Source organism: Haematobia irritans, chromosome 4 (assembly GCF_050003625.1).
Source record: "Haematobia irritans isolate KBUSLIRL chromosome 4, ASM5000362v1, whole genome shotgun sequence".
Taxonomy (NCBI): domain Eukaryota; kingdom Metazoa; phylum Arthropoda; class Insecta; order Diptera; family Muscidae; genus Haematobia; species Haematobia irritans.
In genome coordinates this window covers 213,367,316-213,385,918 of record NC_134400.1, presented here as the reverse complement: position 1 = coordinate 213,385,918, position 18,603 = coordinate 213,367,316, and the positions used below count along the sequence as shown (strand labels likewise).

The 18,603-nt window shown below is 33.0% G+C and overlaps 1 protein-coding gene across 1 annotated transcript; it reads right to left on the bottom strand.

Moving 5' to 3' along the window:
* Nucleotides 1-1,144: 1,144 nt before the first annotated feature.
* LOC142234058 (uncharacterized) lies at nucleotides 1,145-9,005 on the bottom strand. Its single transcript, XM_075305135.1, has 2 exons — nucleotides 8,460-9,005; nucleotides 1,145-2,392 (listed from the first exon to the last, which is right to left on the bottom strand). The coding sequence occupies exons 1-2, from the start codon at nucleotides 8,460-8,462 to the stop codon at nucleotides 1,265-1,267; spliced, it is 1,131 nt and encodes a 376-aa protein (XP_075161250.1). The 5' UTR covers nucleotides 8,463-9,005; the 3' UTR covers nucleotides 1,145-1,264.
* Between the last annotated feature and the right edge of the window lie 9,598 nt (nucleotides 9,006-18,603).

Sequence of the window (18,603 nt, the reverse complement as noted above, 5' to 3'; positions counted from 1 at the left end):
ACGCTACACTTAAAGAAGAGTATTCCATTTCGAGGAACGAAATTGTAGACATGCGAAGATTTCTTTTGACGCTAGGAAACTTTCTTTACAAACAAATAAAAAAACTTTAGAGACAATCGTTGAATCGTTTGTCATAAAATTCTCAAAGAGAATACTTTATTAGAAAGGGGAATTTCGTTTGTCCAAAATTTCGTTCCGAAGGAAAGTATTTTTTGTTTGTGTGTACCCTTAGAACAGCGACTGGATGTCTCCGCAGTACACCCATGGATTACCTTTATGTGGAGACCAAGATTATCCCTGTGGGAGAACACAATTACATTTTGTCATAGCTATATGTCCTGGATTGTTATCACAGTAACAGGGTTTTAAGAATACTGTAGCTGAAGGGGTGAGAAGCTCTAAGGTTAATCCTGTTCTTGGAGCTCGACCGTCGCCCATAGCTCCGGAGGAAAGAGACCTCCCGGCATTTTGGCCCAACTACGATCAGACAAGTGCAGTCGCCTTAATTCTTACCCTAACAGTAATAGATAGCAGCGTAGCTGACGTGTGTCCCATCTGCAGCCAAAGGCTACATGACACGTGTCACCTTTTTGCTTTTCCAGCCAAATCTACCCATATGGTTTCCGGAACAACAACTGATTTTGGACGATCTTCACGAAATTCGTCTTGGAGTAATTCACTCCACCTCGGTTGGATTCGCCATACAATTGATAAACAATTGTCCTTGACGAAGCTTCATCGCCAAAACGTGAAATTAACTGCCTGTTCGTGGAAAAAATCACTCGTTCATATCTCGTGAATTACAATTATTTCGTTGTTCGATAGAAAATCATAAATCATGAGTTCATGGCAATTTTCAAGGTATTCGGTTTCGTGGTTTAGTTTCACTCTACACGAACGATTCGTCTCGGGACGATTTTGGGTTTCATGAACAGGTAGTAAGTTCATCGATGTACTGTTAATCCGCGTCGATTTAATTCCATTCTTTGGGTGAGACAAATATTTTAAATTGCTGAAAACGACAGAAATAGCGCTCGAATGTCAAGCTTTACGACTACGTCAGTTGGTAGATTGCAACACTAGGGTTGCCCATTCCCGTCCAAAAAAATCAATCCACGTACCTCGAAATTAAAAAAACTCCAAATTTGTTACTAAAAAATGTTTAATACTTAGTTTTTTTTTTTAATCTAGAGCAAGAAATTACAACAAAATATGCATATAACAACAATGGCCTCTTCTCTCCTCATTCCATGGCAATATCCATTCAATGACGATAACGAAAACGTCTTAAATCATCATTGGCTCTCTTGTAATGATAACCATCACTTCTTAATACATGAGCTGGCTCTACAGGAGCAACAGGTTGCATTTGGGGATGTTCTTCGTTGTTACTGTTGCTGCTGCTGCTGGCTTCCAAAGCAATCATATTTTGCTGTTCCATTTGGGAAATAGCATTCATCATATCATTCATCTGTTCCTCACGATACATCTGTTGCATTTGTTGTTCACGCAACAATTGCTCTTGGTATTGCTGATAGGTTGGTTGTGCCATGGGTGAGGGAGGTGGCAACATTACATCCATGGGTGGTAGATAATGTCCTTCTGGCATAGGAGGTGGTAAATATTGATTATGGGGCATGATTACTGGAGCCAGATATTCCTTTTCGGGCATGGCATTGTTGGAGGCCGGTGGAAGGTAGTGATATGCAGGAACAGTCATGTCAGGTGGCAAATAATGACTACGAGGCATTGTAGTAGGTTCGGGGGTCGATAATGTGGTACTTTCAAATGTTTCCTGTTCGGTGGTGGTAGTGGGCATGGTTGTCATTTGTTCCGTTGTTTGCTCTTTCATCTCCATGTTGGTGGTTGTCTCTGGAGCTGGCAATTCTGTGGTAGTGCTTGGCATTTCAGTAGTAGTCGAGGGTAGGTCAGTGGTTGTTGCCATTTCCGCTTCGCGGTGTACGGGAGGCAAATAATGTCTCATGGGCATTTCGAAGGGAATCGATTCATTACGTGGCTCTTGAGTTGTGGGTGGTTGAAGATTTTCAATTTCTTGCGAAGGTGGCAAATAACGAGAGCGTACCACTGGCATCTCGGCGGAAGGTTCAATGCGAGTCGACATTGATTGAATGCCATAGATTGGTTGTCCATCTTTGACGATTTCAATTTGTGTTGGCAATTCAATAACTTCATGCTTTTCGATAATAGTCTCGACTCGCTCATTGGAAGGCCTTTGATTGTGTTGTTGTGCATGATTGTATTCCAGGTGTTGATCATGATTATGATGATGATGATTGTGGCTATGGTGATTGGGTGGCAAATAGCGATTGCCTAAATGGGATACATCAGCTGTGGCAACAGCAATAATTGCCATTGATACCAAAAGTATTTTCTAAAAGAGAGAGAGGGTGAAACATAAACAATTGCAAATCAGTTGTTGTGTTGTGAGATTGGGAATCTTGGATGTTAGCCCGTTATTTTAGGCTCACTTAGACTGTACAGTCCTTTGTGATGCCACATAGGCTGAACTTGCGATCTTTTCAATGAGTGCTGTCCAATTCTGTGTTTAGCTGAATGTCAAAAGACCTATTCCGAACCACGTTCCAAAAGGCTATAAGGAGCTTTGAAATGCGCAGAAATATCGACGCTCTTTGATGTTGGGTCGAAATTATGATTGAATCCCATGATCCTTTGTATGTAAGGCAGGCGTGCTAACCATTGCACCACGGTGCCCCCTGAACGGAGTTAGACTTTATATAATTTGATACTTCTATGAAACATCCCTATCGAGAGGATATGCATGGTTTGGATTGGAAAGATTAGTCGATAATTTTCCATCTCATATAGACGGACATATAACGAAATCCTAATTCAGCTTATTCTGTGCTCCAATTTCTCTTATCCGCTCTTATCCTTGGTGTGTTCTTTAATTTTTTTTCGGTTAAATCGAAACCTTTATTAAAGTGTCCATCTGATGACCTATGCAGACTATGGTTCCATAGATATATCAGGGAACTTGAGGTGGGAATTAATGACTTCCTCTGTGCCCTAAGGGGCTTTTTTTGCCGGCATGAACCTGAAACTTTCTGCCTCGAAATCGACAGCATTTGCATGTCGTGGACCAAAGAGGTGTATCTGGAACTCGATATCCACATTCGTAGCCAAAGCATTTCCAAGTGCAAGAACCTCAAGGTTCTTGGGAGTGACGGGAATGTTTGCTATGGTCCTAAATGCATTGGTTGGTAGCACTCATCTTCCAAGCGTAAGCGAGACCCAATGGTGGAAACACCAGACGGTGTATTATTTTTCAACCACCTCACCCACATGCTGTAGTGCAGTGGGGCTGCTCATTTCCAGGAAGGCTCTCGTTATCCAGTTCGATTTCAGAAGGGAATTACAATAAATTAGTAATCTGATCGGCGAGAACCATGATGAGGGAATAAGGGCGGTATTAATTGCCCCGCATATGGTAGATATTCAGAAAGAAATATCTTCCTAGTAGTGCAGCATAGTACCATCTGCACATGGCTACCAAAGAAGCCAGATCGTTGTTATCAGGTTGTTATGCAGGTACCTGAATATTTGCCTCTCACTCCTGAACTCAGCACTTCAAGATAAATTTCGGAAGCGTGGACATTCACCTCACACCACGAATCATCTCTTCGCGTGTCCTGTGAACCAACCACACTTGACACCTACTTCATTTAGGATTCATTCAGTAGAGGCAGCTCGCTTTCTCGACCTGGATATGCACTGATACCACACAATCCCCCTATGGCAATCGGACAGGAGCATACTCCAGTTATCGAAAGATATTTGAAAATACCAAATTTGAAAATACCAAAGTTCGGATACCAACAAATAAACAGGCGTACCTTGGAGACACGTATCGGCACAAATCCTTTTTCTTGCGTCACAATTTTGAAGCAATTTTACTGCCCTGGCAGGCAGTCCTATGTGTAGTTTAGAGGCGGTGAACTGTCCCCCTTCCAGTTTAACTTCCACATGACAGGAGATTCACTTCCACCACCAGATGTTCATTTGATAACCTATGCGGACGATTGCTCTACAGTTACATCAAGCTTGAGGTGAGGATTAATGGCTAGCCCCTGCACTTAGGTTTTCCTTTTTAAGCAGGTATCTGAAAATTTCTGCCCTGAAATCGACGGCACCCATTTTCATAACGTCATCATACCAAGAGCTTCATATCCACACTCGCGGCTAGAGCATTCGCACATGAATGAACACCAAATTTCTTGGTGTGACGTGTGGTAGCCTGTTTCACTTTGCAAAGCATAGGGAAATGGTTGCTGAAAAACTTTGAAAGTAGAAACAAGATTCTGATGGGAGGTATCGCAAAGGGGAAGATAAAGGGACGGTTCAAAAGATCTATGAGTCGATTTGCCATCCCCTTATCGATTATGCGGCCCCCGTTTGGAGGAGAAATCGTCAAGCGGTGCAGAATACTGTGCTGCGTATTGTCCCTGGATGTCACTCTAAGACATCAGAACAGCATCTGCAGCATGAGTCCAAAATGCTCCCGGTGAGGGAACCATGCGACCTCCATATCTCCCTAGCAGTGCAGCATAGTACTGGGTGGACGACCACCACCTGTCAACAACGATGAGAGATGGCTGCCTAGAGAGGTCATATCGTTGTTATCTCTGCTACGATCTTACATCTGCAGCGACCTGAAAAGTTGCCCCTCAATTCTGAAGCCAGCGCTTCAAGATGTTTGCCCAAATTACGGACGTTCGCATTACATCACGAGGCATCTTTCGGCGTGTACTGCGAGCCCAACATGTCTGACACCTACTTCATTCCGGATTCATCCGGAAGAGGCAGCTAGCTGCCTCGACCTAGGTGTAGACACAAGGTCTTATCTACGATCTGGCATCACTAGGTACCTGAACAGTTATCTCTCAATTCTGAAGCCAGCAAATCAAGAAAAATGTCGGATATGTGGATATTCACCACACATCACGAGGCATCTCTTCTCGAGTCCTGCGAACCCAAGACACCTAACACCTACTTCACTCTGGATTCATACAGTAGAGGCAGCTAGCTTCCCCGACCTGGATGTAGGCTTAAATATCAAAAACAATGTATCCAGGTACGGTGGCCACAGTTGGTAGAATTCTACCAAAAAAGGTAGATTTTTTACTGTTTGGTATATTGGTATAATTCCTGATGTTTTGGTAGATTTTGCAAAATATTTTTCACAAATTTTCTATGAAAATAAAATTTTGACCAAATTTTCTATGAAAATAAAATTTTGACAAAATTTTTTATAGAAATAAAATTTTGCGAAATTCCCTATAGAAATAAAGTTTTGAGAAAATTTTCCATAGAAAAAAAAAATTAAGAAAATTTTCTATAGAAATACAATTTTGACAATATTTTCTATAGAAATAAAAATTTTACAAAATTTTCTATAGAAATAAAATTTTGACAAAATTTTGATTGAAATAAAAAATTACCATAAAATTTTGGTAAAATTTTCTTCGTTTCGATATACAGTGGGGCCGCAGACCATGGACAATAGGACTCAGCATACGTTCACCAAAAGTGGCTTAAAAAAGAGGTTCCTCGCTTCATCTACCACACAATAATCATCAGAATCTCTGGATCTCAATGTGTTGGAGTTTTGCGCCTGGAGCATTCTTGGGAGATCAAGGTTGTCACTTAAAACTACCAATGTGTCAATGACCTCATAATGGCGCTTCGCGGGGAATGTACTAAGCTACAATAGTCGCTTTTGGGCAGCGTATGATGGTTTTGAAAGCCGTAATTCGTGCCAAATCGAAGAAATCTAAACAAATTCTAAAATTTGATGTTATTTCCGACATTTTTGTCTTTGAAGAATAAAATAAAAAAAAAAAACAAGTATATACGGCCGTAAGTTCGGCCAGGCCGAAGCTTATGTACCCTCCATCATGGATTGCGTAGAAACTTCTTCTAAACACTGCCATCCACAATCGAATTACTTAAGTTGCGGTAACGCTTGCCGATGGCAAGGTATCTTAAAACCTCCTAACACCATCTTTTAAATTGTATGTAAGTCCATACGTGACAAAATTTTCTATAGAAAGAAAGTTTTGACAAAAATTTCTAAAGAAATAAAATTTTAACAAAATTTTCTATAGAAATAAACTTTTGACAAAATTTTCCATAGAAATAAAATCTTGGTAGATTATTTTTGGCTCGAGTGGAAACCATGATTATGAACCGAATAAAATTTGAACAAAATTTTCTATAGAAATAAAATTTTGACAAAAGTTTCTATAGAAATAAAATTTTGGTAGATTATTTTTGCCTCTAGTGGCAACTATGATTATAAACCGATATGGACCAATTTTTGTGTGATTGGACCAATTTTGGTATGGTTGTTAGCGACAATATACTAACACCACGTTCCTAATTTGAACCGGATCGGATGAATTTTGCTCTTCCAAGAGGCTCCGGAGGTCAAATCTGGATAATGTTTTATATGGGGGCTATATATAATTATGGACCGATATGGACCAATTCTGGCACGGTTGTTACAGATCATATACTAACACCATGTTCCAAATTACAACCGGATTGGATGAAATTTGCTTCTCTTGGAGACTTCGCAAGCCAAATCTGGGGATCGGTTTATATGGGGGCTATATATAATTATGAACCGATGTGGACCAATTTTTGCATGGTTGTTAGAGACTATATACCAATATCAAGTACCAAATTTCAGGCGGATCGGATGAAATTTGCTTCTCTTTGAGGCTCCGCAACACAAATCTGGGCATCGGTTTATATGGGCGCTATATATAATTATGGGCCGATGTGGACCAATTTTTACACGGTTTTTAGAGACCATATACCAATACCATGTACCAAATTTCAGCCGGATCGGATGCAATTTGCTTCTCTTTGCGGCTTCGCAAGCCAAATCTGGAGATCGGTTTATGTGGGGTCTATATATAACTATGGACCGATGTGGACCAATTTTTGTATGGTTGTTATAGACTATATACCAACATCATGTACCAAATTTCAGCCGGATCGGATGAAATTTGCTTCTCTTTGAGGCTCCGCAAGCCAAATCTGGGGATCGGTTTATGTGGGGTCTATATATAACTATGGACCGATGTGGACCAATTTTTGCATGGTTGTTAGAGACCATATACCAACACCATGTGCCAAATTTCAGCCTTATCGGATGAAATTTGCATCTCTTAGAGGCTCCGCAAGCCAAATCTGGGTATCGGTTTATATGGGGGCTATATATAATTATGGACCGATGTGGACCAATTTTTGCATGGTTGTTAGAGACCATATACCAACGCCATATACCAAATTTCAGCCGGATCGGATGAAATATGCTTCTGTTAGAGGCTCCACAAGCCAAATCTGAGGGTCCCTTTATATGGGGGCTATACGTAAAAGTGGACCGATATGGCCCATTTTCAATACCATCCGACCTACATCAATAACAACTACTTGTGCCAAGTTTCAAGTCGATAGCTTGTTTCGTTCGAAAGTTATCGTGATTTCAACAGACGGACGGACGGACGGACGGACATGCTTAGATCGACTCAGAATTTCACCACGACCCAGAATATATATACTTTATGGAGTCTTAGAGCAATATTTCGATGTGTTACAAACGGAATGACAAAGTTGATATACCCCCATCCTATGATGGAGGGTATAAAAAATGAAAATGATCTCTCTCATCACAGAGTGCTACCCGATTCTATATTAAAATCACAGCCTGTTTCTGTTTCTGTCGATCGAGCCCTATCGATGGAAACAAACAGCGGCATTTATAACCAAAAATCAGCTGTTTTTATGCATTTCGGTCGATCGATAGAGCTCGTCCGACATACAGAAACAGGCTGTCAATGTCAAGGGACCTCCTTTTTATAGCCGAGTCCGAACGGCGTTGCACATTGCAGTGAAACCACTTAAAGAAGCTTTAACACACTTAGAAATGTCACCAGCATTACTGAGAGGGGATAATACACCGCTGAAAAACTTTTTGGTGTTTGGTCGAAACTGGGTTTGAACCCACGACCCTGTGTATGAAATGCGACATGCTAACCATTGTACCACGGTGACTCCGCAACATTACCTTTTCTAACATATTGTCCCTACATATTTTCCCTACCAATACAGAGTTAAAGAATGCAGCAAATGGTGATGGTTAGATTAGGAGGTAACTTTTTAGTATAACGCAAGTGGTGAGTTTCCATATTATAACTCAATCTGACCACTTTTAGAAGCCTGAAAACACTCAGAAATATCACCAGTATTAAACCACCGGCGAAAAACTTTATGGGAGTTTGCACAAAATTGGGATGTAACTCCTCCATAATCATTTACATTTTCACAAGCACTTAAAATTACATCCTCTAGAGTATAACCACAGATGGCAGATGTATCCAAAAATATTTAAGCTTTTGAAAAGTTCTTACCATTTTCTAGAATTTGTTGATGATCCTTATCCAAATATCCAATTGATTGCGATGAATATGCGATAGACTTTCTGACTAAGTGAAGTATGTAATAGAAACTACTGAGACATAAAGAACTCCATGAACTATTTATACAGCAATTTAAGTTTCATTGATGTCCCACCATCACCATCATAGGTAGGCAAGAGGAAGATTTGAGAAGAAAAGCAAAAAAAAACATGCCAGATGAGGCCTTCAGATCGATCACACAAGTATCCATGCCTCCCCTCCATAGCCTATACACACACATCAGATGACATCGAAGAATCCAATTGAGTCGAATTTTGAAGTGGACACTAGCACCAAATACAGTCTTGAAGACAATGAAATCTCAATGGAGAACCTACAGAACAACTTGGCATAGTTAAAGCCTCTTTGGAAGATAACAACAAAACAAATTTTGATTTAGTTTAAAACGATTAAGCTTTTGTTAAGTTTCTTTTTCCGTTTTTGTCTTTTTTTGTGGTTTTTGGTTTTGTAAATATGGAAGTAAAAAATATTAAATTATTAAACAATTGTATTATTATTAAGTATCACCTACTGACATTTACTGTTTAATTGCCATGTAGATGAGTGTGTATGTATATGCCGATACAGTTTTCAAATTGGAATTCCAATTTTAGTTTTAATTGTCGAAGTGTAAAGCGTCAATATGAAATGTGTTGAGGTAGACAATTTCCTCACATCATTATGATGATTCATGGAACCCCCACTACTAGCCAATTTTTTTCTTTTTGACCATACACCATTTTACTATTGTGTGACATATAACTGCATGCGACCACTCTACTCACGCACAGTGGGAGATTGTAATTTCATTTTCATCACTGAATTAACTCAGCAATGCAATTCAATATGATGCGAATCAATACAGGGAAGCAAATATATATGAAAGTTGCCTTTTATATTTCGGGATTAGAGAAAAAAGAACAAATATTAATCATTATTTCTATAGAAAATTTTGTCAAAATTTTATTACTACAGAAAATTTTGTCAAAATTTTATTTGTTGTTGTTTTTTGATCTCAGCTTCAAACCATGCATTGACTAAACTACAAGTGTAGCTTAACCAACAGAGGAAAATAATGTTTGTCAAATTTATTTGGGCAAAGCCTTATAGACTGCAAGATGGTTGGATGGACGCACGTTTCGGAATTACCACATTCCTCATCAGCATCCTCTACTTGCAGCAAAACTATCAACAAATTATCAGAATAAATTCAGGCAGTTCACTAAACCCAAAAGTGAACCACACTTGAACCTTCCGAAAAACAACAATGATTAAAGAAAAAAAAAAAACCAACAATAACAAAACAAAGTTTTATTTCTATAGAAGATTTTGTCAAAATTTTATTTCTATAGAAAATTTTGTCAAAATTTTATTTCTATAGAAAATTTTATTAATTTCTATAGAAAATTTTATCAAAATTTTATTTCTATATAAAATTTTGTCAAAATTTTATTTCTATAGAAAATTTTGTCAAAATTTTATTTCTATAGGAAATTTTGTCAAAATTTTATTTCTATAGGAAATTTTGTCTAAATTTTATTTCTATACAAAATTTTGTCAAAGTTTTATTTCTATACAAAATTTTGTCAACATTTTATTTCTATTGAAAATTTTATCAAAATTTAATTAATTTCTATAGAAAATTTTATCAAAATTTCATTTCTATAGAAAATTTTGTCAAAATTTTATTTCTATAGTAAATTTTGTCAAAATTTTATTTCTATAGGAAATTTTGTCTAAATTTTATTTCTATACAAAATTTTGTCTAAATTTTATTTCTATACAAAATTTTTTCAAAATTTTATTTCTATACAAAATTTTGTCAACATTTTATTTCTATAGAAAATTTTGTCACTATTTTATTTCTATAGAAAATTTTGTCAAAATTTTATTTCTATAGAAAATTTTGTCAAAATTTTATATCTATAGAAAATTTTGTCAAAATTTTATTTCTGTAGAAAATGTTGTCAAAATTTTATTTCTATAGAAAATTTTGTCCAAATTTTATTTCTATAGAAAACTTTTATCAAAATTTTATTCCTACAGATAATTTTGTCATAATTTTATTTCTATAGGAAATTTTGTCAAAATTTTATTGTTGTTTTTTTGATCTCAGCTTAAAGCCATGCATTGACTAAACTACAAGTGTAGCTTAACCAACAGAGGAAAAGTATGCTTGTCAAATTTATTTGGGCAAAGCCCTATAGACTGCAAGATGGTTGGATGTACAGCTGTTTCGGAATTACCACATTCCTCATCAGCATCCTCTACTTGCAGCAAAACTATCAACCAATTATCAGAATAAATTCGGCTAATTCACTCAAGAAGAATTTGTCAAAATTTAATTTCTATAGGAAATTTTGTCAAAATTTTATTTCTATTCAAAATTTTTTCAAAATTTATTTCTATAGACAATTTTGCCAAAATTTTATTTCTTTACAAAATTTTGTCAAAATTTTATTTCTATACAAAATTTTGTCAAAATTTTATTTCTATAGGAAATTTTGTCAAAATTTTATTTCTATAGGAAATTTTGTCAAAATTTTATTTCTATACAAAATTTTGTCAAAATTTTATTTCTATACAAAATTGTGTCAAAATTTTATTTCTATACAAAATTTTGTCAAAATTTTATTTCTATAGAAAATTTTGTCAAAATTTTATTTATATAGAAAATTTTGTCAAAATTTTATTTCTATACAAAATTTTGTCAAAATTATATTTCATAGAAAATTTTGTCAAAATTTTATTTCTATACAAAATTTTGTCAAAATTTTATTTCTATACAAAATTTTGTCAAAATTTTATTTCTATAGAAAATTTTGTCAAAATTTTATTTATATAGAAAATTTTGTCAAAATTTTATTTATATAGAAAATTTTGACAAAATTTTATTTCTATACAAAATTTTGTCAAAATTATATTTCATAGAAAATTTTATCAAAATTTTATTTCTATAGAAAATTTTGTCAAAATTTTATTTCTATAGAAAATTTTGTCAAAATTTTATTTCTATAGAAAATTTTGTCAAAATTTTATTTCTATAGAAAATTTTGTCAAAATTTAATTTTATAGAAAATTTTGTCAAAATTTTATTTCTATAGAAAATTTTATCAAAATATTATTTCTATAGAAAATTTTGTCAAAATTGTATTTCTATAGAAAATTTTATCAAACTTTTATTTCTATATAAAACTTTTATCAAAATTTTATTTCTATAGGAAATTTTGTCAAAATTTTATTTCTATAGGAAATTTTGTCAAAATTTTATTTCTATAGAAAATTTTGTCAAAATTTTATTTCTATTCAAAATTTTATTTCTATAGAAAATGTCAAAATTTTGAAAAAATTACGGATTAGACGAAAATGGACCAAAATCCATCAAATTCAATTTGGTGCGACCATCGGACGAAATTTAAAAACTAATAATTTTTTGGCCATTTTTTTTTGCTCTGACCGCATTGAAAAACGTTGACCTCTCATTTTATTTTTTACGAACGGAAGCAGCGTTTTTTAAAGTTTATTTCTGTACAAAATTTTGTCAAAATTTTATTTCTGTAGAGAATTTTGTCAAAATTTTATTTCTATAGAAAGTTATAGCAAAATTTTATTTCTATTAATTTATTTTACAAAATGTTTGCATAATTTTGTGTCTATACACTATTTTTAAAGTTTATTTCTATAGAAATATTTGTTAAAATTTTATTTCTATAGAAAACTTTGTTAAAATTTTATTTCTATAGAAAATTTTGTTAAAATTTTATTTCTATAGAAAATTTCGTTAAAATTTTATTTCTATAAAAAATTTTGATAAAATATTATTTCTACAGAAAATGTCAAAATTTTATTTCTATAGAAAATTTTGAAAAAATACCGGTTTGACGAAAATGGACCAAATTCAATCAAATTCCATTGGTGCTCCCAAATGGGATTTGACGAAATTTAAAAATTAATAATTTTTTTGACCAATTTTGGTCCGATCGGACCAAAATGGCAACCCTGCTCTGAACGCATTGAAAAACGGTGACCTCTCATTTTATTTTGTACAAACGCAAGCAGCGTTACCGATGAGAATTTATAGAATGTGGTACAAAAAGTGTCGCAAGCCATAAAACAGTGGCACAACTTTTCAATTCAAAAAAAGTTCAATAATGAAAAGCATTTATATAAATGCGAAATATCTTTTTTATTTTAGATCTTAACTAATCTAATAAACATGTTATCTCCATTTAGTTAAAAATCTTTCAAATTTATTAATCAGAAGTTATCTACTATAGACACATTTTTGGAAAATTTTCACAAAATTGTACTTCTATAGAAAATTTTTTCCAAATTTTATTTCTACAGAAAATTTTGTCAAAATTTTATTTCTATAGAGCCATATTCTTTTCTGACTTTAAGTCTTTAATAAGACACATTTTACAATTTTATGGTAGAAATTTAATATAGTGGTATGTAATATCGAACATATTTTTGAAATCTTCCGAAGATATCTGGAATATATGTAAAAAAAAAAACAAACAAAGAAAAAACTTTTTGGTAATCGGTCGGAGCAGGAATCGAACCCACAACCCTTGGTATGCAAGGCGATCGTACTAACCATTGCTTCACGGTGCCCAAGTGAATGTATGTTTCTGTTAAATAAAGTTTGTTTAATCGGCTCGTGGGCGCCGAAAACTATGCTGTATAAATATAACTGATTGACTGTGGATGACAATAATAGTTACATAGCCCAGTGGATAGTGTGTTGGCTTACAAATTGTATGGTCCGCGGTTCGATTCTCCGTCCAGGCGAATGGTAAAATTTAAATAAAATTATAATTCTTCAAATAAAATCGAATAATTTCTTCAACATTGTTTGTATTACAGAAAAAGATGCTAAGAACTAAAAAAACCTCGTGGAAGTGGGAAAGATGTGAGGGAAAATGCAATTAGCCAGAAAAGATTGTTTTTTTTTAGTTAGTATTTATGAAATTGTTTTTACATCCTGGAAAAGAATAAATGTTTATCACAAAAAGTATATACTTTTCTTCTAAATAAACTTCCTTACAGCGACGATCTTTCGATCTTTCTTTGTCTAAAATTTCGTTTGGGAGGAAAGATTTTTTTTGCGTGTATAGAGGACGAAGCGGTTATGGTATTTTACACACGCTTATCTCTTATTATACTTGGCAATAAGAGTTTTTGCTGGGTTATTTCTATTGTAATATTTTCATACTTTCCTGCATTTCGACCCACTGTGCGGCACATCAAGATATCTTAATGGGAAGTTATTAAACGTTTCCGTAAAGCTTTCTACCCTTCTGGCCATCACAAAATAAAAATGTTTGTAAAGCTAATACCCTCCATATACCATCAGCCCACCCCATGAGATGTTCTGGAATTTAGTTTTTTTTTTAATAAATCCAAACAAATATTTTAAAGTACTTATTAGACTGTTAAATATTTGACATTTTAAAGTGAGCTATGACCATAAAAGCAACAAACTTATTTGTTATTGGGGCTGGCTGATCGTTGACCCATTATTCTGATAGGCGATTTGTTTGACATCCAATTCGATAATGGTCCATTTGATAGTGGCCGATTGTTTTCCCTCCAAATAAGAGTAGCCAAAGAATCGTAGCACTGCTGCTTTTGTGAATCATTTGGTAGTGCTTAAGGCGCAAGGCCGTATTGTAAGACCGTTAACACAAAATTGAAATTAGATCTAAGTCACTCAATTGATTTGGCTAAAATAGTAGCACTGCTATGCAATTTCAATTTGCCAAAATTCAAGGTGGCATTAAAGCGTTTTCATGTCCATATTTGTTTGTTGGTGCTTAAGTGTACCACGCTTCATTTACTCGGATCTGCACTTTGTAGTTTTTTTTTTTATTTTCTACAAAATGCTTTAACACACAAAAAGTTCACAAAGAGGAAATATTCACGATTTGTTTTTGTGGGGTGGGGGTTTCTATTGGTAATGCGATTTGTGATCTGTTATCGGGGGTCCATTGTCCACAAATGGACTATAAAAGCTTGTTGAGTTTGCTACCAGAAATCATTTGTTTTCCGAAGAGCCATTGATTGATTAATGCTATGGCACATGCTGTACTCAATGGAGACAAAATGTCTGGAATGATTTAAAACAGTTGGATATGTACGTTTTTATGTTAAGTGTACTGTGACTGATCAAACTTTTTCTGTGTAGATAATTTTGTCACAAAATATTATCTCAATATTTTGTCACAGATGTTATCTCTAAACTCAAATTTTCTATATAGAGATAAAATATAGAGACAAAAAAAATATATTTTTATATATCTGTGACAAAAAATTGTATCGCTATATAGAAAATTTTGTCACAAAATTGTATCCAATAGAAAATAATTAATCTAGCTTGAGATCGTTTTTTGTATGTATTGGTTTCTTTATTTTTCAATATTTCGCAATTACATTGAATTTTTGGAGAAAGAATTTTACATATCATGATTAAAAATTATCAAACCACTTTTATTGTAGATCGACTCCTGATGAAGCAATTCAATGTAATTGCGAAATATTGAAAAATAAAGATACCAATACATACAAAAAACGATTTCAAGCTTGATTAATTATTTTCTATTGGATAAAAGAAAGATCGAATAAAATCAAAATTTCTAATTTCTAACAAAATTTTATCTTTATGTAGAAAATTTGTATTTATCTCTATTAAAAATTTTGTCACAAAATTGTAACTCTATATAGAAAATTTAGTCACAAAATTGTGTCTCTATACATACAATTTTATCTCTATAAAGGCAATTTTGTCACAAAATTTTATTTTTATATAGAAAATTTTACCTCTATATAGAAAATTTTATCACAAAATTTTTCTCTATTAAAAATTTTGTCACAAAATTTTATTTTTATATAGAAAGTTTTGTCACAAACTTTTATTTTTATATAGAAAATTTTGTCACAAAATTTTATGAAAATGTTGCCACAAAATTTTATCTCAATTAAAAATGTTGTGACAAAATGGTCTTTATAGAGATAAAATTGTCTCTATAGAGATACAATTTTGTGATAAAATTTTTAATAGAGATACAATTTTGTGACAAAATTTTCTATATAGAAATAAAATTTTGTGATTAAATTTTGTGACAAAAATACAAGTTTGTGGCAAAATTTTCTATATAGACATAAAATTTTCTACATAAAGATAAAATTTTGTGACAAAATTTTCTATATAGAGATACAATTTTTTGTCACAGATATTATCTCTATATAATTTTTTTTCCATATAGAAAATTTGGGTATATTTTTTTATCCCTACTAAAAATTTTGTCACAATTTTTTTTATATAGAAAATTTTGTCACAAAATTTTATTTCTATTAAAAATTTTGTCACAAAATTTTATCTCCATTGAAAATTTTGTCACAATATTTTATCTCTATAAAGACAATTTTGTCACAAAATTTTATTTTTATATAGAAAATTTTGTCACAAAATTTTATCTCTACAGATAATGTTGCCACAAAATTTGATCTCTATATAGAAAATTTTGTCACAAAATTTTATCTTTATAGATTTCCAATTTTAGTTAAATTAGATAATAAGATTGACACAACATTAAGCCTTAAAATTTTCGCGTTAAATATTAGGGACTTTTTGTAAAATGTTTCGGTGATTTTCTCCGAAACGGCACAATTTTCAAAATTTGAAAATGGTGATTGTGGACAATTTTCATATGGAGAATTTTGTCACAATTTGTTTTCTATATATAGAAAATTTTGTCACAGATGTTATCTGTATATCCAAAATTTTATCTTTATGTAGAAAAATTTTGTCACAAAATTTTATTTTTATATATAACATTTTGTCACAAAATTTTATTTTTATATAGAAAATTTTGTCACAAACTTTTATCTCTGCAGAAAATGTTGCCACCAAATTTGATCTCTATATAGAAAATTTTGTCACAAATTTCCAATTTTAGTTAAATTAGATAATAAGATTGACACAACATTAAGCCTTAAAATTTTCGCCTTAAATATTAGGGACTTTTTGTAAAATGTTTCGGTGATTTTATCCGAAACGGCACAATTTTCAAAATTTGAAAATTTTCATATGGAGAATTTTGTCACAATTTGTTTTCTCTATATAGAAAATTTTGTCACAGATGTTATCTGTTTACCCAAAATTTTATCGTTATGTAGAAAAATTTTATCACAAAATTTTATTTTTATATAGAAAATTTTGTCACAAGATTTTATCTCTATTAAAAACTTTGTCACAAAATTGTATCTCTATAAACAATTTTTGTCACAAAAATTGTATCTTTATAGATTGCCAATTTTAGTCAAATTAGATTATAAGATTGGCACAATATTAAGCCTTTTAAAATTTTAAAAAAATTAAGTTTTGCTGTTTTCTCGTTAAATATTTGGGACTTTTTGTAAAATGTTTCGGTGATTTTCTCTAAAATGGCAAAATTCGAAAATGGTGATTGTGGATAATTTTCGAAAATATAAAAATATAAAAAAACAATTGACTTTTTATTTAAGAGGCACAATAACTTTCAAATTTCGTAAATGGCGAGTCTGGCAAACCTTTTGTCCGGAAGTTTTTTTTTCAAAATATCTCGGTTATTTTATAGAATTAAAACAAAAAGAAAAACACAGACCAAGCAAAAATTTTAAATTTTTTGGACATCAGATTTCATGGATTCTTCGGCAAAAATTTTCTACGCAGAAAATAAAATCTATAAATAGAACGATGAACCATTATGTGCCTCGACTAACATTAGAAATAGGTCCATGTGAAAAATAAAGAATTTCCATAGAGAAAAATGTTGGTAAGGTTTTACATTGGAGATACCAATTGACACACACACACAAAGAAAGACAACATGTTCCGAAAACGTCTCTACGGGAAATTGGTGCAAATTGCAACTGACGGACCTATCACAGAACTGGTACCTGTGCTCCAGTTAGTTGCAATTTTTAAATTGTCGTAATCTATTTATTTCCGTACTCACTTTATATTAAAATCTTAGATCCATTAAGATTTTAATATCAAATTTAGTGAAATAAAATTAAAAGTTTTGTTTTTTCATTTCGGGTTTGTCCGAGACTGGTTCCTGAGGACATATCCATGGGGTGCTCCTGCTAAATTGTCCCAGGACGTATCCTTTGGGTTGAGTCCAAGACGCGTCCTAAAATGTAAATTTACCCCGTCAATGACAAACTCATGTTAAAGTGACCGGTCCCTTCCATACGTTTCGACCAAAACTGGGACTGGTCCAGGGACTAGTCCTGTACCGGTTCTGTGGTTGATCTATTTCCCGTAGGGGTTTTTCTTCTGTTAGAGTTTTTTGAATTTCTTCGAAAATTTCAAACTTATATCACACAACAAAATTATTTGTTACAAAATTTTTATTTCTGCAATAAAAGAAATAATTTTTGATCCAAAAAAACAATCGATTTTGGTTCTTTTCTGACTTTAAGTCTTTCCATTGCTCCACGGTGGCCAACTAAATGTATATTTCTGTCAAATAAAGTCTTTTTCCCATCAACTTATGGGCGCCGTAAACTATGCTTTATAAATATAACTATTTGACTGTTTGCGGTGCTTGTGCGTTTGTGGCTATAGCGGTAATTATCTGTAGATGACAATAACAGCTACATAGCCCAGTGGATAGTGTGTTGGCATACAAACTGTATGGTCCGCGGTTCGATTCTCCGTCCAGGCGGAAGGTATTTTTTTAAAAAACGTATAAAAACGAATAATTCCTTTTACATTGTTTGTATTACAGAAAAAGGTGCAATAAGAAAATATATATATTTTTTTGGAGTTAGTCTTTATGAAATTGTTTTTATATCCTGTAAAAGAAGCAAAGTTTACCACAAAATGTATATACTTTTCTTCCAAATAAACTTCCGTACAGCGAAAAGAAAATGGGAAACGATATTTATATGTCTAAAATTTCGCTTAGGAGGAATGAATTATTTGATCGTTAGATCCAATTTTCTATTACTTTTTATTCACATTTTTTTAAATTTTTAAATTATTTCGGATATTCTACAGCAGAGCCTATTCCTTTACTTTTTCTCAAAAAAAAATGCAAAGATT